General features: G+C 51.6%; 1 protein-coding gene across 2 annotated transcripts in view; it reads left to right on the top strand.

Moving 5' to 3' along the window:
• LOC106995931 (SH3 domain and tetratricopeptide repeat-containing protein 1) overlaps window positions 1-23,497 on the top strand; it is a 56,276-nt gene extending 32,779 nt beyond the window's left edge. Inside the window, exons 2-7 of one of the 2 annotated variants that reach the window (XM_077994206.1) lie at window positions 13,151-13,331; window positions 14,508-14,658; window positions 18,106-18,228; window positions 18,959-19,115; window positions 20,079-20,275; window positions 23,097-23,497. In XM_077994206.1, coding sequence (XP_077850332.1) covers window positions 18,980-19,115; window positions 20,079-20,182 — 240 coding nt within the window. In that variant the 5' untranslated portion in view covers window positions 13,151-13,331; window positions 14,508-14,658; window positions 18,106-18,228; window positions 18,959-18,979 and the 3' untranslated portion in view covers window positions 20,183-20,275; window positions 23,097-23,497. The remainder of the gene's footprint in view (window positions 1-13,150; window positions 13,332-14,507; window positions 14,659-18,105; window positions 18,229-18,958; window positions 19,116-20,078; window positions 20,276-23,096) is intronic. The other variant, XM_077994205.1, reaches the window with a different exon arrangement.
• The last annotated feature ends 844 nt before the right edge of the window (window positions 23,498-24,341 follow it).

Genomic DNA, 24,341 nt, shown 5'->3' with positions numbered 1-24,341 from the left:
AGGCTGTTCGGTAAATGTTACTGACTCAGCATCGTTGTTTTCTAGAAATGGGACGGGGTATGGAGGCCAAGTTCTTTTCTGTTTGAAGGCTGCGATGGTATCGTCTTGCCTTCCCCGTGTGTGCTCCTTGAGGGTGTCGCTGTGCTGCCGTCATCTGTGTTCCCTAGGGTGCCTCCCTTGGAGTCCCGGCCGTAGCAGACATGCAGTCAGTGCTCATGGCCTAAATAAGAGGAAGGCCAACGGAGCCATTAAATCTGGAAAATGACAAGTGAGGGAAAGGAATTATTATTGAAGGCATGTGAAAAAGAAATCTTTTTAGAAAAGTTGACCTGTTTCTTAGCTGGAGCTGAATTTCAGCTCAGAAAAGCAGCTGTGTGCCCAGAGGGCTTTGGGATTTCAGTTTGGACAGATGAATTTAATTTGTTGTTATATTATCCTTTTGTGGTTTTATTAGACCTTTCTCGATTTTTCTATAAAAGTCTCACTTCCTTTTTGAGAAGTGTAACACTAATTGTATGGGATGGTCTCCCAAAAGATTACCTGCCAGGAACCAAACACACTGCCTCAGACTCACGGCCCCTGGTTTCTGCCTGTGCAGCTGCAGGGGAGAGACGCACGCTCGAACTGAAATCAAGACGCATGTCTGCATCTTCTCTTTCTTTACTGCTGTTTCGTCTCTGAGCTGGCCTGCCTTCAACGTCTAGGAGCTTGGTGGGTGTAGACACATTACGGTATGGAGGAGGGATATGGTGTTGCAACATCCAGGAGACTCACTGAAGTCTCTGTTCTCTTCCTGCTCACTGCTCTGACTTTGTACAAGTCGCATTTGTAGGGCTGTGCACAGTGGTTTACACCTGTAATCCCAGCACTTTGGGAGGCCGACCTGGGAGGATCTCTTGAGCCCAGAGTTCGGAACCAGTCTGGGCAACATGGTGAAGCCCCATCCCTGCAAAAAATAAAAATTAAAAAATTAGCCAGGTGTGGTGGCTCATGCCTGTAATCCCAGCTACTGGAGAGGCTGAGGTGCGAGAATCACTTGAGTCCGGGAAGTTGAGGCTGCAGTGAAACATCATCACGCCACTGCACTCGTCTGGTCAGAGCAAGACCCTGTCTCAAAAAAAAAAGAAAAACAAACAAACAGAAACCCATTTGTAATAGTGGCAGTAGTTAACTTTTGAAAGTTTGGAGAAAAGTTCCTAAATAACCTGTGACCATGGACAACTTACTTAGCCTTTCTGTGACTCAGTTTCCTCATCTATGAAAAATGAGAGAATATGGTACTGATCTTACCGGATTTCAATGAGAACTAAACGAGATCAAACTCAGAGCCTGGCACCTCGTGAGTGCACACTCAATGTTATTATTTCAACATTTTAGAGGAAAAAGAATGCTAATGGGTCATTATGGCTAAACATAGTCTATCACTGGCGTTACTCATGGTATTGGAAGGAACTTGAATTCCATATAGATAGTGTGATGGAGAAAGTATTTTGGGCATTGGCAGCATTTATTCAAAGAACAAAGGACGTGTCTGTCCTGTGTGGAGAGCTGTTTCCGCTTGTTTCTTTAAATGCTATGGGAAAAGCAGTCGGCCCTGTGCTCTCTGCCGGACAGCTTCAGTCTCCATGTATTGATTTGGCCAATTGTCGCTCGCTGTCATCATGGCAGCAGCAGTTGAAGGGACAGCTTGTCTTGATTTGCATTTTTGTGTGTTTGTGCCATTTATAGACAATTAAGACATGGAAGCCTGTTTATGGCAAGCTGGCAAATTCAGCAAAACATGGAAAAACCTGTTAGCACAGCTTGCACGTGTGCAGGCACAGAGCAGCCAAATAAACACACACGTTTTCCTGTACTTTAAAAACCCTCTGAAAAAAAAAAAAGACATTAAACCATTGCCCAGATGGCTTATAGAGCTAGAGCTTTCTCCTTGAAGTACATGAGTATGTTATGCCCAGACCATTTATTCCCCGAAGAAGACCACCAGAGTCCAGAGTCAAAGCTAAGCAGCAAGGATCTTTATTACAGGTTCGAACCTGGAACTCTCCCTCGCTCGTGAAACGAGACGGGCAGGAAAGCTCCCCCACTCAGCTCCGAACAATGTTATATAGTCTAAGAAAAGTGGGCATAGAGTTATTATACAAATCAGATATATGATTGGCTAGTGTTTGAACAAGGCGATTTGGCTAACTATGATTGGTTCCTGCCATTTCTGATATTTTGGTTCAAACTTTGAGGCGGGAGAGCAGGTTTATGGCAGCAAGAGTTTATCTTACTTAAACACGTCTTGTGACCTTGCCTCAGAACTTACAAAATCTCTGGTATGTGCAAAACAAAATCTCTGGTACGTGCAGAAAACCAGGTACTCACAGAACTTACGAAATCTCTGGTATGTGCAAAGATTAGAGAGCAGAACAAGGGTGTAGCGGATGGGGGGCGGGTACACATCTATCTTTGTGTCCTTTCAAGTATGGCTGTCAGACATCTGAAACCCAAAGCCATCTTAAAACATCACCATCATTTTGATGCTACCCCTACCCACCGTTTTTTTCCATTTGTAAGGTACAAGGATCCAGGAAGGAAAGTATCAGCTTACAAAGGCTTTTGTTACAATTAATCGTTCACATTCTTTCTTTTGGTATCTTATTCTCTGTTTACATTTTATTTTTATTTTTACTGTTTTTGAGACAGAGTCTTGCTCTGTCACCCAGGCTGGAGTGCAGTGGCGCGACCTCGGCTCACTCCAACCTCTGCCTCCCAGGTTCAAGTGATTCTTGTGCCTCAGCTTCCTGAGTAACTGGGATTACAGGTGTGTGCCACCACCTCCAGCTAATTTTTATGTTTTTAGTAGAGACAGAGTTTTGCCGTATTGGTCAGGCTGATCTTGAACTCCTGAACTCAGATGATCTGCCTGCGTCAGTCTCCCAAAGAGCTGAGATTACAGGTGTGAGCCACCGTGCCAGGCCGCTGTTTCCATTTTGTAACGCTGGCATCACCCCAGTGTAGGGTGGCTAGGGGTATTCTTCTTTCCTGTTTCCTGGTGTATTTTCCTCTACAGCATTGATCACTCTTTAACATACTTTTTGGTTGTCTGTCTCTACCTACAAAAATATATATGTTCCTTGTTATATCACCAGTGCCTGGCACGTAGTCAGTCAATATTTGTTGAATGAATGAATGAATGAATGAATGGGCTAAAAGAACCTTCTTCTTCTTTCTTCTGTCACTTCACACCAAATGCTTTTGGAAAATGCTATGTGAACAGGGATCATAAGCAGGAGAGGTTACACACATTGCTGTGGGATAGCCCATCATCCTCAGATACTTGTCTGGAAGGAGGTGGAGTACTTGAGTAGAAATGATACAAGATAACTTCTTCAGGGAATCAGCCAAGTGTCACAGCTTTTCACATAGGCGTGTGATATTTGCGTATGTGTGTATGAAGAGCTGTCGTGGCCTAGAATCACGGGCCTTTAGATCCCTTGTTCAGATAGAAAAGTAAAGGCCGAGGCCCAGGAATGCTGCAGGACACCGAGGTAGAGTCCCTGTCTGCCCTTCTCAGTGCCCAGTCACTTCTCACTGCACTCCCCTCTTTACTGCTAAAGCCACTTTCCCTGACTCTGAATGTGTAACCACGAGGGAGAAAAATGTACTCCAGGCTCACAGTTTGTGGAGAAAAAGCCCAGCAACTGAAAATCATGTTAACGAAGTTTGTACCTAGAAAAAGTGGCCATTTCTATAGTGTCTTTTAATTTCCCTGTTTCTCATACATTTTATAAACAAGACAGTAGAAGGAGATTTGGGAACAGCAACTTTAGAACAAGGGGGAAAAAATCAAACCTAGAACATTCCAGTTTCTGTTTTCTTCTCAGTTTAGGGCTGAGGCACTTTAGCTTCCTGTCTAAGGGACCACTCAAATCTGATTAGAAGCCATTGTGGGCTGGTAATTATCCGTAATTTTAGGAAGACAGATGCAGCACCAACTCTGTTCTCTAATAGCAGGCTTATTAATTTTATATTTGCATGGCAGGAGAAGCAGATGGCAAGGTGGGATAAGCGTCCAGATGCTTGGTCATTGATAGCTTTTTACTTCTACGTATCACATGGGGATTCCTGGGAGGCCTGCTGAGAACTGATGATTATCTGTCCCTTAACCAGCTGGGTTCTTTTTCATCCTGAGCTCAGAAAGATTGCTCCTACTGCAGCCAGGGAAGACAGGTGGTTGACTGGTTAGAAATCATGGCAGGTTATTTTCTCCACCTGCAGTTCCCAGTTGGCAAGCAGAGCTATCAAAAAGTTGTCTTCTTTATTGTATTTCAAATCTGGGTGTTTAAAAAATTGTGTAAGCAAATTAAGCATTTATTTAATGGTAGTTGTGTGTGTTCTTGATGCGAATGAGAGGTGCGTTCCCTTGTAAAATCCCTGGGACACTGTAGGAGGACGTGAGCCTTAGAACTGAAGTTGGTTTTCTAGATAATCATGTAGACCTGATGCTGAGCACCAGACAAAGATGTTGATTGAAGCGATTTAAAAAAATTTTCTGAATTCAGATTTTACACCAATATTTAGAAAATCAGCAAAGGAACTTGGAGGAATGTTCTCAGGCATCCAGTTCAGCCCCCTACCCACATTGTCATAAAATCCGAGTGTGTGTACAGGGAGGCGCATTCCTTTCTGTTCTCATCACAGATCCTTCCCTGGCTCTGCACCTGCCTGTCATGTATGTCCGTGTGAAGAGACCACCAAACAGGCTTTGTGTGAGCAATAAAGCTTTTTAATCACCTGGGTGCAGGCGGGCTGAGTCCTAAAGGAGAGTCAGTGGAGGGAGATAAGGGTGGGGCCGTTTTATAGGATTTGGGTAGGTAAAGGAAAATTACAGTCAAAGGGGGGTTGTTCTCTGGTGGGCAGGAGTGGGGGTCACAAGGTGCTCAGTGTGGGAGCTTTTTGAGCCAGGATGAGCCAGGAAAAGGAATTTCACAAGATAATATCATCACTTAAGGCAAGAACCGGCCATTTTCACTTCTTTTGTGGTGGAATGTCATCAGTTAAGGCGGGACAGGGCATTTGCACTTCTTTTGTGATTCTTCAGTTACTTCAGGCCATCTGGGCATATATGTGCAAGTCACAGGGGATGCGATGGCTTGGCTTGGGCTCAGAAGCCTGACATTGCCCTCTTCCCTACCTTTTCCCTCCTGTGCGGTTCTCTCACAAAGTGAATGGCCTCAGCCACAGCTTCTCTGCAGCTGCATCAGACTGTGGCGACAGGAGTGATGGCTGCTGCAGGGCCTGCTGTCCCCACGGAGCCCAGTCTTGCTTGCCGCTACAACCTGGTCACCATTTTGCCCCGAAAGTATGTAATTCTACAGAATGTGAGCCCACATGCTGGGGATGGAGGTGTGTTTATCACGGTGCTCTGCATATTTTAATCTTGGGTGGAAAGTATGGAAAAGTATGTGATACCTGTGGTTTGATGTCAGAAGGACGTTGTGAACTTGATGTGGACTGAGGATGTTAAGGTGCAACAGGCACCCCGGCTTCATTAAATGAGACTTCCCCATCTCCCTGCCAGGCACGCACAGGTGTATGGCCACGCCTTATGTGTTATCCTTATCTAGAATGTGTCTTGTTGTCATGCTTAAAATTATATGATGATATTCTGCCTCATAGAGTAGGTCCCAAACCGCATTCAACACAGAAATGTACTCTTGCTATTATACATAGAAAGTGCTTTCATATACCAAGTGGGAGAGCAGTCCTAAAATCTGGGCTGGAATCGCAGAAGGAAGGCATTGGAAAGCAACAGATTCCCTAATCCGAAGCTGATTTTTGATGAACCTAGAAACAGGACCAAGAGAAGTGAATTTGCCTAAGGCCCTGACAGTGTCTCACGGTAGCATCTGAACCTAGCAGTTTCTTGACCTATTTCTTTAAATGATTAGTCATGCTTCCTCTGATTCCTATATAAACATTCATTTATATAATGTTCATTCTTCATTCATTCTTTTATATTCATTTATATAATGTTCCTCATTCATTCTTTTGTTTCAGTGAATTATTGCAGTGCTACCACGAAACAGTATTTGAGTCAAAATGTGGCAGTGTTGATCCCTTTCCAAGGATTTTAGTTGCACAGTTTTTCAAAGTTGTGCTAGCAGTTTCTTGTTGGTTGCAAGGTGTCCTTTCAGAAGCCAATTGTGTGGTGTATTTATGTTGATTGTTGGAGGTAGTTTGGTTAGAACCTACTTCGAGTGGCTGGCGTGGGCCTGGGGGACAGTGACAGCTGCCTGCTTCATGGGCAGAGATGAAGTAATTGCTTCCTGGGAAGTACCATCCTCCTGGCCACACTCTCCAGCCCATTTTGTTTGTGTTGGTTTCCTTGGCATCTGCACATTTCTGGCTTCATGTGAGTCTCATTTATTTTAGCGTATGACTTCAGGCTGTGGGGAAGAATGGCCATTTTAGCACAGAGATGCACACAAAGGAACAACTGGCTAAATGTGAGTGAAGACATTCTTAGGGGGGGTTTCATTTCTTTTATTCTGTAACAGGCAGTCTGGGAAGCAGTCTGGACACGTGGCCTGCGCTGTCACAGTTCCTCCTCGCAGGATCGCAGATGTTTGGAGATTGTAGTGATAACTGTTATCATTGAGAATGTCATTCTCGCAGGCTCTAATAAGTCAGGATTTATTCAGTGTTAATTTGTTAAAGACAACTGTATTTCTAGCCAAATCCATGTTAGACATTTCTCCTGGCATTGTTGCTGGGGGTATTCCCGTGGCTTAGTCTTAGGGAAGCACACGCCTTTGAATACTGCTGAAGCTGTGAGTACCCAAAGCGCACCGGAGTACTTTTGCCATATGGGGTGTTAGTCACTGATACACATCTCAGTCAGACCTGATGGATTCTTGACCCCTTCCTTTTTTAATTTTTTAATTTTTAATTTTAATTTTTGTTTTTTAAGAGCACAACCCCTCAGGTGGCCACCATGAATCTCTGGTGTTTTCAGTTGGCTGCAGCCTATTTGCCATCTCTGGTTCAAACATATTCAAAGCCTGATGATGCTTCCCTCTGTTGTTCTTCTGCTGTGTGACCCCCGCACCCACAGGGTTCAAGACTGTCAGAGCTGGGAGCCACCTTCACAACTACCAGGGTTTCCGGAACCTCCTTCTTCTAGCCCTGGGGATGGAAGAGATGTCATCAGAGGTGAAGGCTTATTAGGTTTCCATGCCATTGATAACGAATGAGGAGGTTTTCTTTTATATAAGGGGAGCTTCTTATAACGTGCTTTAGTAGGGTAAAGAAGCTTTTGAGGTTTGCTCTCTCTGGAAAGATAATTTGTGATCCTGCCCTTGCTTTCAACAAAAATATAATTTGCATACCAGTGCATTTTGTATTACTGAGCACTGGCTGACAAATGGTTCTTAACTCGTCATTCACTCAGCCACTGTTTCTTGAATGGCATATGTGTGCCAGCTGTAGTAGGAACTTGCTAGGCTCTAGGACTAACCCTTATGAAACGGGGGTCCTGGGGGAAACAAATGCATATAAATATAAACGTTTGAGGGGATATCAGAGGGGGTGCCTATAGGTGCAAAACTTCGTTCATTCTTTGCCCCATCTAGGAGGTTTTGTGTCTTAGCAGCATGTTCCATAGCAACACATCCCTCTATCAAAATGTTCATCATATTATTTTGAAATTCTCTGCTTAGGTATGTGTTTTTCCGACTAAGTTTAGAACTGGTTAAGGACAGGCTATGGGGTATGTATTATATATATCTACACACACACATATATTTATATGTATACACATTACCATTGTAAATTTACAATATATTTATATATATATACACATATATATTTCTCCCTTTCTGTATATACACACACACCACACACATATATGTACACACACACATATATATGAAATTCTACTGCCAAGCACAGAAAGTCAAAACTAGTCAAGGGTTCTTTTAGTGTTCATGAAAAAATAGATGTGCTTAGTTGAGAGTGTCCTTCAGTTGCCAGGGGAAAGACAGGATGGATTCACAAAGGGAGATAGTGTTTTGTTTTTGTTTTGGTTTTTGTTTTTTCTTTGTTTAACTCTTGAATTCAAAATAATCTAGACTTATGGAAAAGTTGCAAAAATAGTACAGAGAATTCCCATATACTCTTCCCTCAGATTCCCCAAACATTTTACCCCATTTGCACTTTCTCTTTCTCTCTCTGTGGATATAATTTTTTTTTTTTTTCTGAAATGTTTGAGAGTGGAAGGTAGAATGCAGGGCAGGGTGAAAGGTGGAAGGAGAGAGGTAGGTTGGGAGGCTTTTTTTTTTTTTTTTTTTAAACCTTCTGAGATGGAGTTTTGCTCTTGTCACCCAGGCTGGAGTGCAATGGCACGATCTCGGCTCACTGTAACCTCTGCCTTCTGTGTTCAAGTGATTCTCCTGCTTCAGCCTCCCGAATAGCTGGGATTACAGGCACCCACCACCATGCTTGGCTAATTTTTTGTATTTTTAGTAGAGGGGTTTCACCATGTTGGCCAGGCTGGTCTTGAACTCCTGACCTCTGATGATCCACCTGCCTTGGTCTACCAAAGTACTGGGATTACAAGCATGAGCCACTGTGCCTGGCGATTGGGAGGCTTTTGCAGTAACCCAGAGCGCTCTGATGAGGGCTGGACCTGGTTGGAAATGATGAGAAAGGTGAGAAGTGGTTAGGTCTGGCATATAGTTTGAAAGGAGAGTTTAAATGGGTTAGATGACAAGAGAGAGACGTGGCTCTGAAGGCATAGTAGCCCTTGCCCTGCTGGGCCAGATGAGACAGGCAGCCTAGGGCTACTACCGTACCCTGCGGGTGGCTCAGGACCTGGGCCAGCGGAGGAACCAGGCAGTGGTGCTGGCCAACTTCGGGACCCTATGTCTGCACGCGGGTGCCAGCAGGCTGGCCCAGCACCACCTCCTGGAGGCCGTGAGGCTGTTCTCGAGGCTGCCCTGCAGGGAGTGTGGCCGGGACTTCACCCACGTGCTCCTGCAGCTGGGCCACCTCTGCACCCACCAGGGTCCGGCCCAGCAGGGCAAGGGCTACTATGAGTGGGCCCTTCTGGTCGCTGTGGAGATGGGCCTTGTGGAGAGTGAGTGCCCCGGTTCCTCCTGTGCGCCTTCCGGGGCCACTCGCGTCAGGGCACACCTGGGGTTTGTGATTCAGAAACAAGTGGTGGTTTTTCTACCATCGAAAGTGCTGAGTCATGGCCAGCAGCAGATGTTGGCAAGCGCCCTGGAGACAGGCGGTTCCCACGCAGGGCCAGGCCCTCTGCCCTACTGGGGCAGCCAGCTCTTCCCACTTTGCCCAGGGACCATGCTGCCTTGAGCACGGAAAGTCCTGCATGCTGGGAATCCCTAGCCATAACCCTGGGATCAAGACAGGCTCTGCTGAGCTGGGACTTGGGGCCCCTCCATGAGCCAGGCCCTGAACGCCGGTTCTTGTGCCCGTGTTATCTGCTTGGTGTGTTGGCAGCCTGCGCACCTGTCATCCCACTTCACAGAGGACATGGGGCGGGTGATTGCCCAAAGCCGCAGAGCAGTTCATGCAAAAGCAGCTCGTTGTGCAGTGTGTGCCAGGCCCCACCCATAAATGGGGCTTGTGGGGTCCTCGGGTGGCAGGGACTGAGCGTGAGAATGTGAGCTTTAGGCCAGAGAAGCCACAAAAGGGTGAGTGGCGTGATGGCGGGGCAGCACTTGGCCCCGGGTTAGGGAAGACTCTTAGTCTGGGACCAGAGGGTTGAGAGGATTTAGTCAAGTAATAGGTGGTGGGGGAGGGGCTGGTGGTGTAGCCTGTGTGAAGGACCAGGGATAAGCTAGTGGGGGTGAGTGGTGGTGAGTGAGTGGGGGTGAGTGAGCGGGGATGAGTGAGTGGGGGTGAGTGAGTGGAGGTGTGATGGGGGTGAGAGAGTGGGAGTGTGAGCGGGAATGAGTGGGGTGTGAGCAGGGGTGAGCGAGTGGGGGTGAGTGAGCGGGGATGAAGGGGGTGTGAGCGGCGGTGAGTGAGTGGGGGTGATTGAGTGGGGGTGAGTGAGTGGGGGTGAGTGAGTGGGGGTGAGCGAACGGGAGTGTGAGCGGGGATGAGTGAGTGGTGGTGAGTGAGCGGAGGTGTGATGGGGGTGAGTGAGCAGGGATGAGTGAGTGGGGGTGAGTGAGCAGAGGTGTGATGGGAGTGAGTGAGCAGGAGTGTGAGCTGGGATGAGTGGGGTGCGGTGGTGAGTGAGTGGGGATGAGTGAGCGGGAGTGTGAGTGGAGATGAGTGAGTGGGGGTGAGTGAGTGGAGGTGTGATGGGGGTGAGTGAGCAGGAGTGTGAGCGGGGATGACTGAGTGGGGGTGAGTGAGCGGAGGTGTGATGGGGGTGAGTGAGCGGGAGTGTGAGTGGAGATGAGTGGGGGTGAGTGAGCGGAGGTGTGATGGGGTGAGTGAGCGGGAGTGTGAGTGGAGATGAGTGAGTGGGGGTGAGTGAGCGGAGGTGTGATTGGGGTGAGTGAGCAGAAGTGTGAGCGGGGATAAGTGGGGTGTGAGCGGGGGTGAGTGAGCAGGGCTTATGCAGGGAGGTGCAGAGTTAGGAGTGCGTGGGTTGGGTGCTGGATGGTGAGAAGCTCTTCTGGAGAGCTAAGCAGGGCCTGGGGCCTCAGGCTGTGGCTTGGCCTTTTCCCCAAGAGCACTGGGGAGCCATGGAGTGCTATCCAATAGTCACTGCAGACTGAGCAGTGAATGGACAGTAGGTGGGCAGGGCTGTCCGAAATCTAGGCCGCAGAGGATAGATGAGGAAGTTGAGTCCAGGGAAATGGCCGAGACAAGGGATACTGTTGTGGGTCCCCTCTGCCTTGCAGCGCTTTGTCATGGCATCGTGAGACCACTCAGAGCTGCCTCCTGTGGCCTGGACCAGAGCCCCAGGGGCTGTGGCCAAATCTGCCCATTTCCCAGCACAGGCCTGGCACCCACTCCTGGCCCTAGGAGGGATGAGATTTTGGGAAGGACCGTGTGAAGGGGCCCCGGTCCCACACATCTGCCCAAGGAGGGTTGGGAGGTTCAGACCCAGGCTTCTTCCCCAGGGGCATTCTTTGACTGGAAGGAGACCCTCCAGGAATCCAGCGCCCCAACCCCCACTGCAGCCTCCCGTGGCTCCTGGCACAATAGCCTGTGGCACCTCCTCCTACGAGGCCCTCCCCAGGGTGCTGGGGGATTCAGACTTGGAAATGCAGGCCAGGGAACGGGGATCATGCTTCCCTATCTCCCCACCCTGCGCTGAACGGTCGAGGAGACCGAGGGCGGGGCTGATACCCCACATGCTTACTTGGGGTCATTTTTGAGTCATTTTTGGTAGTTTGTGTCATTTTAGGAGTTTGGCTGTTGTGTCTAGATGGTCTGATTTGTTGGTGTAGAGTTGTTCGTAGTGTTTTCATGGAATCCTTTTATTTCTGTCAGGTTGGCAATAATGTTTCCTCTTTCATTTCTCATTTTAGAAACTTGGGTTTTTAATTTTTTATTTATTTCTTTTTATTAGAGATGGGGTCTCATCATGTTCCCCCAGGCTGGTCTTGAATGCTGGCCTCAGTGATCCTTCCACCTCGGCCTCACAAAGCGCTGGGATGACAGGCGTGAGCCATGGTGCTCAGTCTCTGATTTCAGTCATTTGTGTCCCTCTTTCTTTTCTTGGTCAGTCTGGTGAAAGATTTGTCAATTTTGTTATTATTTTCAAAAAACCCACTTTTGGTTCTGTTGATTATCTCTTTTGTTTTTCCATTCTCTGTATTTTTACTTCCCATTTCCACTCTCATGTTTATTATTTTCTTCCTTTTATTTGCTTTGGGTTTAGTTCATTCTTTTTCTAGTTTCTCAAGGTGGAAGGTTAGGTTTTTGATTTGAGATTTTTCTTCTTTCTTTGAATGTAGACATTTACAGTTATAAATTTCCCTTTCAGCACTGCCTTAGCTGCATCTTGGAATTTTTGGTACACTGTGCTATTTTTTTTTTTTTAAAGACAGAGTTTTGCTCTATTGCCCAGGGTGGGGTGCAGTGGTGCAATCTTGGCTCACTGCAACTTCTACCCAGGTTCAAGCCATTCTCATGCCTCAGCCTCCCGAGTAGCTGGGATTACAGACGTGCACCACCCTACCCGGCTAATTTTTATATTTTATTTTTTTATAGAGACGGGATTTCACCATGTTTCCCAGGCTGTTCTCAAACTCCTGGACTCAAGCGATCCTCCCGCCTCGGCCTCCCACAGTGCTGGGATGACAGGCGTGAGCCACCGCGCTGGCCCGGGCTGTGCATTTGTTTGCATTCTTCTCAAATTAGTTTTCAGTTTCCCTGATGGTCTCTTTGACTCACTGGTTGTTTAGGAGTGTGTAATTTCCACATATTTTTGAATTTCTCACATTTCCTTCACTGTTGATTTCCAGTTTCATGCCAGTACAGCTGAAGAACACCTCTGCTTTGGTCTCAGACCTTCTCCATTCACTGAGGCTCATTTTGTGGCCTGGCACATGGTCTGTCATGGGGAATGTCCCATGGGTGCTCGAGAGGACTGTGTATTCAGCTGTTGTTGGGTGGTGTGTGTAACAGATGTCCATTCGGCGTACCTGGTTTCTTGTGTTAATCTCCGGAATGTTTCTGGCACTAGAAAATCAGAAGCTTTCCACCGCCAGGGCCCAGCTTTGAACCCCGTTCCCCCAACATGATGCCGTATGTGGCAGACATGACGCTTGGCTTTGCTCTCTCAGGGTTCCATCTGCGACAGGGGCTACTTGTGCCCCTGGCCTCATCAGCTCAGGCTGAAGGCGGCCGTGGTCCTGGCCAGAGAGGCTTTGTGAAGCAGAAATAGATGGCCTGGTGCAGGGGCCGAGCCTGGCCAGGACCTCGGCCCTGGGAGTTGTAAAGAAGGCCGGCCTCTACCATGAGCATCTGCACCAAGGTGTGCCCATGTGACTGTGTGTTCGGAATCTGTCCTGAAATGGGTGCATGGCCTGTCTGTGCTCAGTCTCCCCACCTATGGGGCCCAGGCTCACAGAGGTGTGAAAGAGGCAAGCATGGCGCAGGGGCCTCCGAGCCCAGCCAGCCTCGCTTCGACGCTGGGAGACTAACATCTTCCATTTTGTCTTCTGCCCAGGCCAGCTGTGGGCCGTCCAGCGGCTGTGCTACTTCTACGGCACCGTCATGCCCAGCGAGGCCCAGTGTGTCATCTACCATGAGCTCCAGCTCTCCCTGGCCCGCAAGGTGGCCGACAAGGTGCTGGAGGGGCAGCCCCTGGAGACCATCAGTCAGCTCTACCTGTCCCTGGGTACCGAGCGGTAAGGGCTGGCTTTGCGGTGGTGGAGGTGGGGACGGGCAGGGCAGGGAGGGGGGCACAAGAAAGCTGGCCCAGGACCCTAGCAGCCCCTCTCCTTTTGATCATTTGGTTCCTTGGCATCAGATGCTTTGAGCTGGTGGGCCTGGGGTCGTTCCAGGGCTGCTGCTGGCCCGTGAGTCCCAGCTTGAGCCTCCCTTGTTGGGTCAAAGGTCATCTCCACCCCAGCAGAGGCAGTACGTGCACTCTGGGCTGTTCTTCCTACTATGGTGGCTTTTGTCATCTGACCTCTGCCTGCCCTGAATCTTCACTCCTGGCCTTCATCTGTCCCCTTAAATGTGACCACAGCAGCCACCTGTGGCTTCTCTCCCACAGAAGACAGAGCTAGTTGTGTCACCTGCTTCCCTGGGGCAGGGTTTCAAGGTCTCACATCCCATATGTGGCCTACTCGGCTTCCCCCAAGCATCCTGACCTGGTGGGGTAACCATGGCCCTGGCCACCCCACCCACAGGGCCCAGTGACATTGCTGCAGTCACACCCCCTCGAGTGTCGGACTTACTGAGAGAGCAGGGAAGGAGCCAGATTCCATGGGGACCTGGGAGACTGGCTCCAGTCTTGGTCTCAGGTTCACAGAAGGAAAATGGGCCAGTGTGCTAGAGCCATGCTTCTCAAAGTGTAGTCCCTGGACCAGCAGAGCAGCATCTATGTCACCTAGGAGCCTGTGGCAAGTGGGAGTTCTAGGGCCTGCCCCAGGCCTGTGGAGCCGGAAGCTCTGTGGGCAGGGCCAGCAAGCTATAGGGACAGGCCTCCGGGTGACTGTGATACCTGCACACCTTGAGAACCATCGGCCCAGATAGCCTCTGAACACTAACGGCTCCTGGTGCGTGTGGAGAAGACACAGGCCATGTCTGGGAGGCAGGGGAGATGGACTAGCACACTCCTCCTGCTACAGGGCAGCATGATGCTCAATTCCCTCAGAAGGATGTCCTTCATCTTTTCCATGCTGTGTGTGTTCACCCTGGCCCTCCTAGCAGCTTGGGAAGGGCAGAACACTGCACACACAAGAGGGCCGTTCCCAGTCCGCACATTCCAGATTCATCTGTCACCAGACCCACAGGAGGAGGCAGACTGGTTCCAGGAGGATGAAAGCCCTTGTTCTGACACCTGTGTCTGATTCCAGGGCCTACAAATCCACTCTGGACTACACTAAATGAAGTCTGGGGATTTTCATTGATCTTCAGAAGAAAGAGAAGGAGGCGCGTGCCTGGCTGCAAGCAGGGAAGATCTATTACAGCCTGCAGCAGAGCGAGCTGGTGGACCTGTACATCCAGGTGAGTGGCAAGGGATGCAGGAGGACCCCTGTGCTGTTCACTCTCTGTCCATCCACCCATCCATTCATCCTTCCATCATCTATTTACCTGTTCATCCATCCATCCATCCATCTGTCCATCCATCCATCCATCCATCCATCCATCCATCATTCATCCATCCTTTTCTCATCCATCTATTCACCCGTCTATCCATCCATTCACCTGTCCATCCACCCATCCATTCATCCTTCCATCATCTATCTGTTTACCTGCTCATCCTTCCATCCATCCATCCATCATCCATCCATTCTTCCATCATCTTCCCATATACCTGTGGGTCCTTCCATCTATCCATCTATCATCCATCCATCCATCCTTCCATCCTTCCATCATCCATCCATTCACCTATTTGTCTTTCCACGCATCCATCCATCAATCCATCATCCATCCCTCCGTCCATCCATCCATCCCTCCGTCCATCCATCCATCTATCATCCATCCATCCTTTTATCATCCATCCATTCACCTGTCCATCCATCCATTCACCTGTTCGTCCATCCATCCATCCTTCCATCTATCTTTCCATCATCCATCCAACTGTTCATCCTTCTATCCATCCATCCATCCATCATGCTTCTGTTCACCTCTTCGTCCATCCATTCACCTGTTCGTCCATCCTTCCATCCATCCTTCCATCCGTCTTTCCATTATCCATCCAACCATCTTCCATCCATCCATGATGCTTTCATTCAGCTGTCCATCCATCCATCCATTCATTCATCATCCATCCTTTTATCATCCATCCATCCATTCACCTGTTCATCCATCTCTCCGTCCATTCTTCCATCATTCCGTCATCCATTCACCTGTTCATTCTTCCATCTATCCATCATCCATCCATCCTTCCATCATTCATCCACTCACCTGCTCATCCTTCCATCCATCCATCCATCCTTCTATCATACATCCATTCACCTGTTCATCCTTCCATTCACCTGTTCATCCTTCCATTCATCCATCTATCGTCCATCCATCCATCCATCCATTCGTCCATCCATCATTCATCCATTCTTTTATCATCCATTCATTCAGCCACCATCCATCCACCTGTTCGTCCATTCATCCATCCATCCTTCCATCATCCATCCATTCACCTGTTCATCCTTCCATCCATCCATCATTCATCCATCCATCCATCCATTTATCCATTCATCCATATATCCATCCATCCATCTATCATCCATCTATCCTTCCATCATCCATCCACTCACCTCCTGTTCATCCTTCCATCCATCCATTTATCCATTCATCCATCCATCCATCCTTCCATCATCCACCCATCTTTCCATCATCTATCCTTCCATCATCCATCTATTCATCTGTTCATCCTTCCATCTATCCATCATCCATCCATCCATCCATTTATCCACCCATCCATCATCCATCCAGCCATCATCCATCCATCTGTCCATTCATCCATCCATCCTTTTATCATCCATCCTTTTATCATCCATCCATTTATCATCCATCCATTCACCTGTCTATCCATCCATTCACCTGTTCATCCATCCATCCGTCCATTCATCCTTCCATCAACCATCCATTCACCTGTTCCTCCTTCCATCCATCCACCTGTTCATCCTTCCATCCATCTACCATTCATCCATCCACCATTCATCCATCATTCATCCATTCATCCATTTATCCATTCATCCATTTATCCATTCATCCATTTATCCATTCATCCATATATCCATCTGTCATCCATCCATCCTTCCATCAACCATCCACTCACCTCTTGTTCATCCATCCATCATTCATCCATCTATCCATTTATCCATTCATCCATCCATCCTTCCATCATCCATCCATTCATCTGTTCATCCATCCATCATCCATCCATCCATCCATCCATCCATCCATCATCCATCCATCTGTCCATTCATCCATCCATCTGTCCATCCATCTGTCCATTCATCCATCCATCATTCACCCATCCTTTTATCCATCCATTCACCCGTCTATCCATCCATTCACCTGTTGTTCCATCCATCTGTCTGTTCATCCTTCCATCATCCATCCATTCACCTGTTTATCCTTCCATCCATCCATCATCCATCCACATATCCTTTTATCCATTCATCCATCCATCCATCATCCATCCATGCTTCCATCATCCATCCATGCTTCCATCATCCATCCATCCACCTGTTCATCCTTCCATCCATCCATCATCCATTCATCCATCCATCCATCCTTCCATCATCCATCCTTTCTCCCATCCATCCATTCACTGTTCGTCCATCCATCCATCATTCATCCATCCACCCACCAATCTACCTATTAATCCATCCCTCCATTCATCTATCTGTCAGTTTGTTTATCCATACATTCATCTATCCACCATCTATCCATCCATATGCACATACATCATCTACCCTCCACCCATCCATACATTATCTACCCACCCATACATACATACAGACATACACACATCATTCCACCCATCCATCCATCCATCCATCCATCCATCCATCCATCCATCCATCCACCCATCCACCCATCCATCCACCCACCCGTCCGTCCGTCCATCCATCCATCCATCCATCCATCCATCCATCCATCCATCCATCCCAGCATTAATCTATCTACACACTCATCCATCCATCCATGTGTCTACATCTCCTCATCCATTCATCCATCCATCCACTCATTCCTAAGCCACTGCTGAGCACCTGTTGTGTGCCTTTTTCCTCCCTCCAACTGGTTCCCTCATATCCTCCCCCAGTGGCCAGCATCTTCTCCCTGAGGGCAGAGGCGCGGCCCCTCACAGTGCCCAGCACCTGCTCAAATACAGCACATGCTCAAATAATGTGACCACTCAGTTAACACACAGAAGAACTTGCTCCAAGCACCAGGTGGCACATTTCCTTACAAAATGAATCTATCATAGTGGCTGTTTTCAGAGGCTTTCCCAAACACAGTGTGATCTGGAACAAATTGTGAAGCCCACAAGCCTGGTGAAGCTTTCATTACTGAGCACCTGCTGTATACCTCCTTGAGCTGAGGAGAGGGATCAAGAGCTCATGGCCAAGAGGGGACCAGGCCCACCCACAAACACTGTTGATGTGGCAGGGATGTGGCAACGCAGAAAGGAGCCAGGGGATGGGCTCCCAGCAATCTGGGGGCCACGGAGACTGGTTTGAGTGCAGGGGGAGTGGGCTACGGCTAGCCCTGGTGGTAGGATTCACAGGTGTCGGGCTCCTGGGCTGCAGCTGCTCAGTCATCTCCTGGCACTCAGGTGCATCAGTTCATTGTCCTCATGCCAGTGGTGGGGGCAGCCCTAATGCACAGGGTCTGAAAAATGCTCAGGTGTACCTGTAGTGTGTGAGAGGAAGGAGGCTGGAAAAGGTGGGCGTGGCTACCTCACCAGGTGTGGGTCTTGAGGGAACTTCTGTCTCCTTTCAGGTGGCACAGAATGTGTTCCTGTACACAGGCGACCCCAACCTGGGGCTGGAGCTGTTTGAGGCAGCTGGAGACATCTTCGTCAGTGGGGCCTGGGAGCGGGAGAAAGCTGTGTCCTTCTACCGGGTGAGCTGGCCTGTGGGCTGATGTGGGTGAGCTGGCCTGTGGGCTGATGTGGGTGGGCCTCAGGGGGGCACCTGGAGGGCTGAGGCACAGGTGTGGCAGGGCAGAGGCCTCCCACCTGGAGGCAGGGCCACCCATGCACATGCTAGTTTCCAAGTGGTCTCACCGGGCATGATATTGACCGTGCCCCTGCCCGGGAAAAACGCTCGGGGCCTGGATGTGACAATGGCTCTACCCTTGTACCTGATGATCTCAAGCAACCATGAGCGGAAAGTTCTGTCCCCATCTTTCAGATGAGGAAACTGAGGCTCAGAGAGGCACAGGGACATGTCAGAGGACACACAGCATGTCAGTGGGAGGCCCAGGTCTGCATGCACCCGGAAGTGGGATGGCTTCTCCCTTCCTCTGAGCTCACGGTGTGGCTCAGCCCTGGGCACAGATAAATGTGGTGTTTTTAGAGCAGAGAGGAGTGCTGGCTCCCCTGAGTCAGACCCCCGGTGCCCAGGTGGGAGAGACGGGTCTGAGGCTGCCGGGTGTAGCTGGATGGGCCTCAGGTGATTCTTCAGCCCCCAACTTGGGTGTCTGAACTGTGTGTTATCCCAGAGCACAGAGCTGTGTGGAGGTGCAGGGGTAGCTGGGGTGTGGGAAGCTCCAAGCACATGTTTGAGCTCTGAGGAGGGCGCTGGGCAAGGTGGGTGCTACGGGAAACCTGAGCCACCTGCCTGTGTGGTAGGACCGGGTCCTGGCCCTGGCAATGACTACGGGCAACCGCAAGGCGGCGCTGCAGCTACAGCTGTGCAACAAGCTGGTGGCACTGCTGGCCACACTGGAAAATCCCCAGGAGTGCTTGGAGTTTGCCTACGTGGCCCTAGCACTCAGCATCACTCTGGGTAAGTCCCCTGAGCCCCCACCCTGCCAGGACCCACACTTTGCCAGAGCCCAGCCTCCAGGTCTGCAGGGCAGGAGCTGAAACAGCTGCTGGATTTTCCTGGTCTCCTGTCCAGGCAGGCAGATCTACCCAACTGGCTTCCCCGTCCGGCTGTGGGGCACTGCCCGAGGTCTCTCACGCAGCGCAGAGCTCCCTGCCTGACTGAGCTCTGTTTCCTCTGCCTGTTCCCGCTGCTGACCACAAGGGCCGCCCAGTGTGCCCTCTGCCTTCCAGACATGCCAGGCATCTCGTTGGTCCCTGTATGTGCCAGGCCGAGTGGCATATTCCCTTTCTCTTGTACCCTTCCCACCCTCATCAACCACACAGCTCTCTGGCTGATAAAATCCCAGTTCCCCTTCCAACAGTCTGCCCCTTAAGGCCGGGCATCCCCTGGTGCTGTGCCAGGGTCATCTGTCCCCCTCCAGAGACAGGGAACCCTAGGCAGGCCACATGCCCCAGCGCCTTGTGCCCTGTGGCCCAGTACACAGTAGGTGTGCAGCTGACTCCCCAAAGTAGGGGGCTCTGATTGTGACACACCCAGGAGGAGTCGGATGTTATGTCTGTGGGTTGCCTGGAGCTGGGGTGCCTGGGAGCACCTGGACTGCATGGCTTTTGGGCTCCCCTGGTTAAAACCAGTGAGCATAGGCAGGTGGCTATGTGTAGGCACAGAGCTGGGCCATCCAAGTCCGACTTTGCCAAAGCCTCACAGTAGACAGGGGCAGGCCTTATTAATTCTGCTTTGCAGATGGGAAAGTGAGTCTGGGAACCCAGAAGGGACTGGCCAGAGCTGCCCAGGTGACCGCAGGTGCCTGGAGGCAAGCCAGGTGTGCTGCCTGGGGTCTGCATACCTGCTCCTGAGGGGCCTGTGCCCTCCCTGCCCCAGGGAGCCACGTCCTCACACCTGCCCCTTTGGCCTGCACCCCAGGGGACCAGCTGAACGAGCGCATGGCCTACCACCGGCTGGCCGCCCTGCACCATCAGCTGGGTCATGGCAAGCTGGCAAAGCACTTCTACCTCAAGGTCCTGTAGCTCTGCAACTCGCCGCTAGAGTTCGACGAGGAGACCCTCTACTACGTGAAGGTGTACCTGGTGCTCGGTGACATCATCTTCTACGACCTGAAGGTGGGTGGGGAGGGGCAGGGCTTGGGGTGTTCCTGGCCCCCTTGGAGTGGGATCTCCACCCAGACCCCAGAGGCCTGGGTTCCAGCCTTCCTTAGGAATGGCCCAGTGGCCTCCCTGGAGCTCTGCACGTGGCTGGAGGAGCCGGCAAGGTCAGCAGATACAACCCAGCTCCCAAGCTGGCCAGGCCCCACCCTCAAGAACTCAGTCTCAGCCCGGGAGGCTGACACATGAGTGGGCAATGGTGTCCTCTGGGTAAAGAAGGAGGATTGTAGTCGGGGGGCCCTCCTGGAGGAGATGACACCAAAGCTGATTCTTGACAGTCAAGTGTCAAGTTGCATTTAACAAAGAAAACAGGGTCGGGAGAAGGACATTTCGGAGGACGGCATCATCCTCACATTGAATCAACGTTGCAAGATCCAACCCAAATCCTGGCGCCTCGTCTAGGAAGCCTGCCCAGGGTGCCAGCCTGCACTGAGCAACTCCCTCCTGGAGCCCCGAGACACCTTGAATCTTCACATCACCCAGGAAGGGTGGGGTGGGACCAGTGTCTTACCATTGGGTTCACAGACAGGGAAACCCCAGCTCGGGGCAGGTGCGGTGGGGCCTGAGCCAGCCAGGCTGAGGCCTTGCTGGGTCGGGTCTGTCTCGAGGGGAGGTGCTGTGCTCCCTCTGCCCCCAGCCCTGCAGGGGTGGAGAGCTGGGACTGTCAGACTCAGACCTGGGGTGTCTCCACCCCTCTGCCCAGCAGGCACCGCCCCTCCTCAGCATCGCACCGGCACCGCGTCAGTGCTCCTTATGGGCTGAGGGGCCAGGGCACTCCAGTCCTGGGGCCGAGATCTTGGGGGCCTTAGAACAACATGAGGAGCTGGGGCAGCCCTAAGACCCCACCCCGTATCCCCCACCGCAGGCCTGGGGCTGCCCGGGAGGCCCCCGCCCAGTGCTGGCGACACTTGGTGGTCAGAAGTGGTCCCTGTGGCCTCCCAAGTCCCAGCCAGACAGGGAGGTGCCAAGTGTCAGACCCAGAGGGACGCTGCTCACCGCTCAGGGGCTCGCCTGGGACCCAGGGGGACGGGCCTCCCAGAAGAGGCCTTTATCTCTTTTGGTCAAGCCTGCCACCCACTCCGCTTGCCCAGGAGGAAGGAAAGGGCCAAGTAGTACCTGAGAGGCCAAAGTCCACGGTTGGGGTTGAGGGGCAGAGGCCTCCTTCACCTCCTTCCCATGCACAGCCCTCCTTCACCTCCTTCCCATGCACAGCCCTCTGGGCCTCATCGTGACTATGCTGTCAGCGCAGGCCAGCTTCCCACAGGGAGGCCCACTTGGAATTCCCCAAGGGCGGCTGTCTTTCCAAGACTACACCCTCCTCCTTGTATAGTAGGCTCTGGACCCAGGGCCCAGAGGAGTAGGAGAAAAAGCCGGGCTGCATGGGGCCTGGAAGGCTGGCAGAGAGGCAGGGGTAAATGGGCATCTTTGCCAATTGCCTCTAAAAAGGGGTCCCCTTTAGTCTACACGTGAGAGCGAGCCCTGGAATAGGGAGGATTAGGTGTGTCCTGGCTCAGCCTGCCACTCACTAGCTGCTGCACACACTACAGGCACATGGAAATGCACACGCAAATGCACACGGGCACAGGCACACGCACACACAGGCGCGCACACACACACAGGCATGCACACAGGCACACACACGGACACGCACACACAGGCACACAAACACGCACAGACACACAGGCACCCACATATGCACAGACACATGCACAGGCACACGCAGAGACATATGCATTGGCTGGCTCCTTCCTGTTTAGTTGGGATGTCCCCACCCCTTCAGGAAGCCTTTGCCTTCCACCCCTGGCTGAGTCTGGGGCCTCCTGGGCCCCCCACAGGCTCCTGGGCTTCCCTCTGCCACAGCCCGGGCCACCCTGTGTGGTCAGTGTTCACTCCCAGGTCCCTCAGACTGGGAGCAAGGACGTTAGGCTCAGCCACGCACCCAGCACAGAGCCCAGTGTTCGGCTGGGCCGAGGGGCATTGGATGAGCAGTGGCGGTGACTCGGGGCCTTCTCACGCCCCTGCGCCGTGTGTGGGGCGGGGCAGTGGGGGAATGGACTGCTGCATCTTGGACTTTGTCCTTGGCCCTGGGAGTCATCTTGAGATGGTAGAGGGACAGGCTAGGCATGGGTCTTAGAGAGGTCCCTTGGGTGACCCCATGTGGAGGAGGCGCCTGGGGAGAAGCCGGGTGGGGGATGGGAGGGTCAAGGAGGAGGTCTGGGAGACGGCATCCCAACCCAGGGATGGTGAGTTTGAGCCAAAGATGCATTGAAAATGGGAGTGGATGTCTGGGGAGTCACACTCCGTCAATATTTCAGGGAACATTGCCAGATAGAACACCTGTGAGATGGTTTTGTACCTGGCCTGTCCCGTGGAGGGCCTGGAAATGGTCAGCATGGACAGGGGCCAGAGGGGAGCCTGGGTCACTCAACGCTGTGCCCCTGCTGTGGCTTGGAGCCACGGGCCCTGCATGGAACTCTCAGAGCAGGCAGGATCTGCCCTGACCTCAGCCCATGGGGAAAGCAGCCACTGCCTGCAGAGAGGGTGGCACTGGGGCAGGACACTTGGGGTGAGTGGGGCGTAGGGGCAGTCAGGAAGGCTTCCGGGGTGTCAGTGTCGTCCCCACCTCCTGCAGCTGAGACCACAGCAGTGTCACAGGCTTCGGGGTTCATGGGGTGAGCCAGCATTGGCTGGACATGTGGAATGACCTGGAGACAGGAACGGCCTCTGGGAAGACGGGCTCCAAGTCCCCCTCTTGCTGAGCATGACCTGTCCCCTTCAGGACCTGTTTGATGCAGCCGGGTACTACCAGCTGGCACTGGCAGCCGCCGTGGACCTGGGCAACAAGAAGGCACAGCTGAAGATCTACACGCGGCCGGCCGCCATCTCCCACAACTTCCTCCTGGACCGTGAGAAGTCGCTCTTCTTCTACCAGAAGGCCAGGACCTTCGCCACAGAGCTCAACGTCCACAGGGTCAACCTGCCTCCTCTGCCACTCTGCGGGTGGGCCCCCTGGTTGGCCCCCAGCCACCCTCGCTGAGGACAGCATCCGAGGGAGTGGGTTTTGTGCAAGGAGGATGGTCTCCTCCCTCTCCTGGTGTCTCCCGTGGCTCATTTTCTGGGAAATGGAGGCATGAAAGCAGGGTTCAAATAGCAATAAATGGTTTTTTTTTTGCAATAACATACCGAAGTCCCCAGGGCATCCTTCCCTGTGTGCTTCCTGGGCTGTGTCTGGGGGCCATCTCCTTCCCTGGTGGCAGCCCTCTGATCTTGGGGATGAGAACAACTGTGAGTCCAACAGACCTGGGCCAGGTCATCATGAGCCTCGGTTTCCTCGGCGGCCAGGGGGGAGATGGTGGTGGAACTCTGGGCAGCTCCTTGCTCTCCCTGCTCAGAGTTCTTGCTGTAGGTCTCGTGCCACCCTTGCCTTTAACCTTCAGGCCACTGTGCCTGGATGTGGGGGCTGCTAGTGTCCCTGTTCGCCATTGAAGAAATAGAGGCACAGAGAGGTTAGGTGTCTGGCCCACCGTCACACAGCAGGTAGGGGCGGAGACACAGAGCCCAGTACACTGACCACCACACCACCCTGCCAGCCTGCAGCCAGGAAGATGTCCCCCATTAGGACCCAAGGTCAGCTCCTGGACCTCTCTTGTGGTGTCAGGAGAGCCACAGGCCAGTGAGGGTGGCCCCAGGGATCCCTCACTCAGTGTCCTCTGCTCCCAGACTTGGTTGGGCCAGGCCTGGCCAGTCCCACCTCTGGCCACTGGTCAGCCCTGCGGGAAGTGAGATGCGGGGATCTTCGCCTGTGTAGATGCTGGTACCCAGTATTGAAAGCCTTATCTGGGCTGCCCCCCAGCCGTCCCCACATACCCCTCCCCTTCCGGCCTCCAGCCCTCATCCCAGTCCCTGGAAACCCAGGTTTTCCTTCTTAGAATCTCTGGGCCCCAGGAACACAGCTCACACGGTCTCTGCCAGTTTATGGCAAGGAAACCGAGGTTAGAGACTGTGGGTGTCCCACGCGATTCTC

Source organism: Macaca mulatta, chromosome 2 (assembly GCF_049350105.2).
Source record: "Macaca mulatta isolate MMU2019108-1 chromosome 2, T2T-MMU8v2.0, whole genome shotgun sequence".
In the NCBI taxonomy this organism is placed as follows: Eukaryota; Metazoa; Chordata; class Mammalia; order Primates; family Cercopithecidae; genus Macaca; species Macaca mulatta.
The sequence above is the reverse complement of the archived record's forward strand: the minus strand, read 5'-3'. Positions and strand labels throughout refer to the sequence as shown.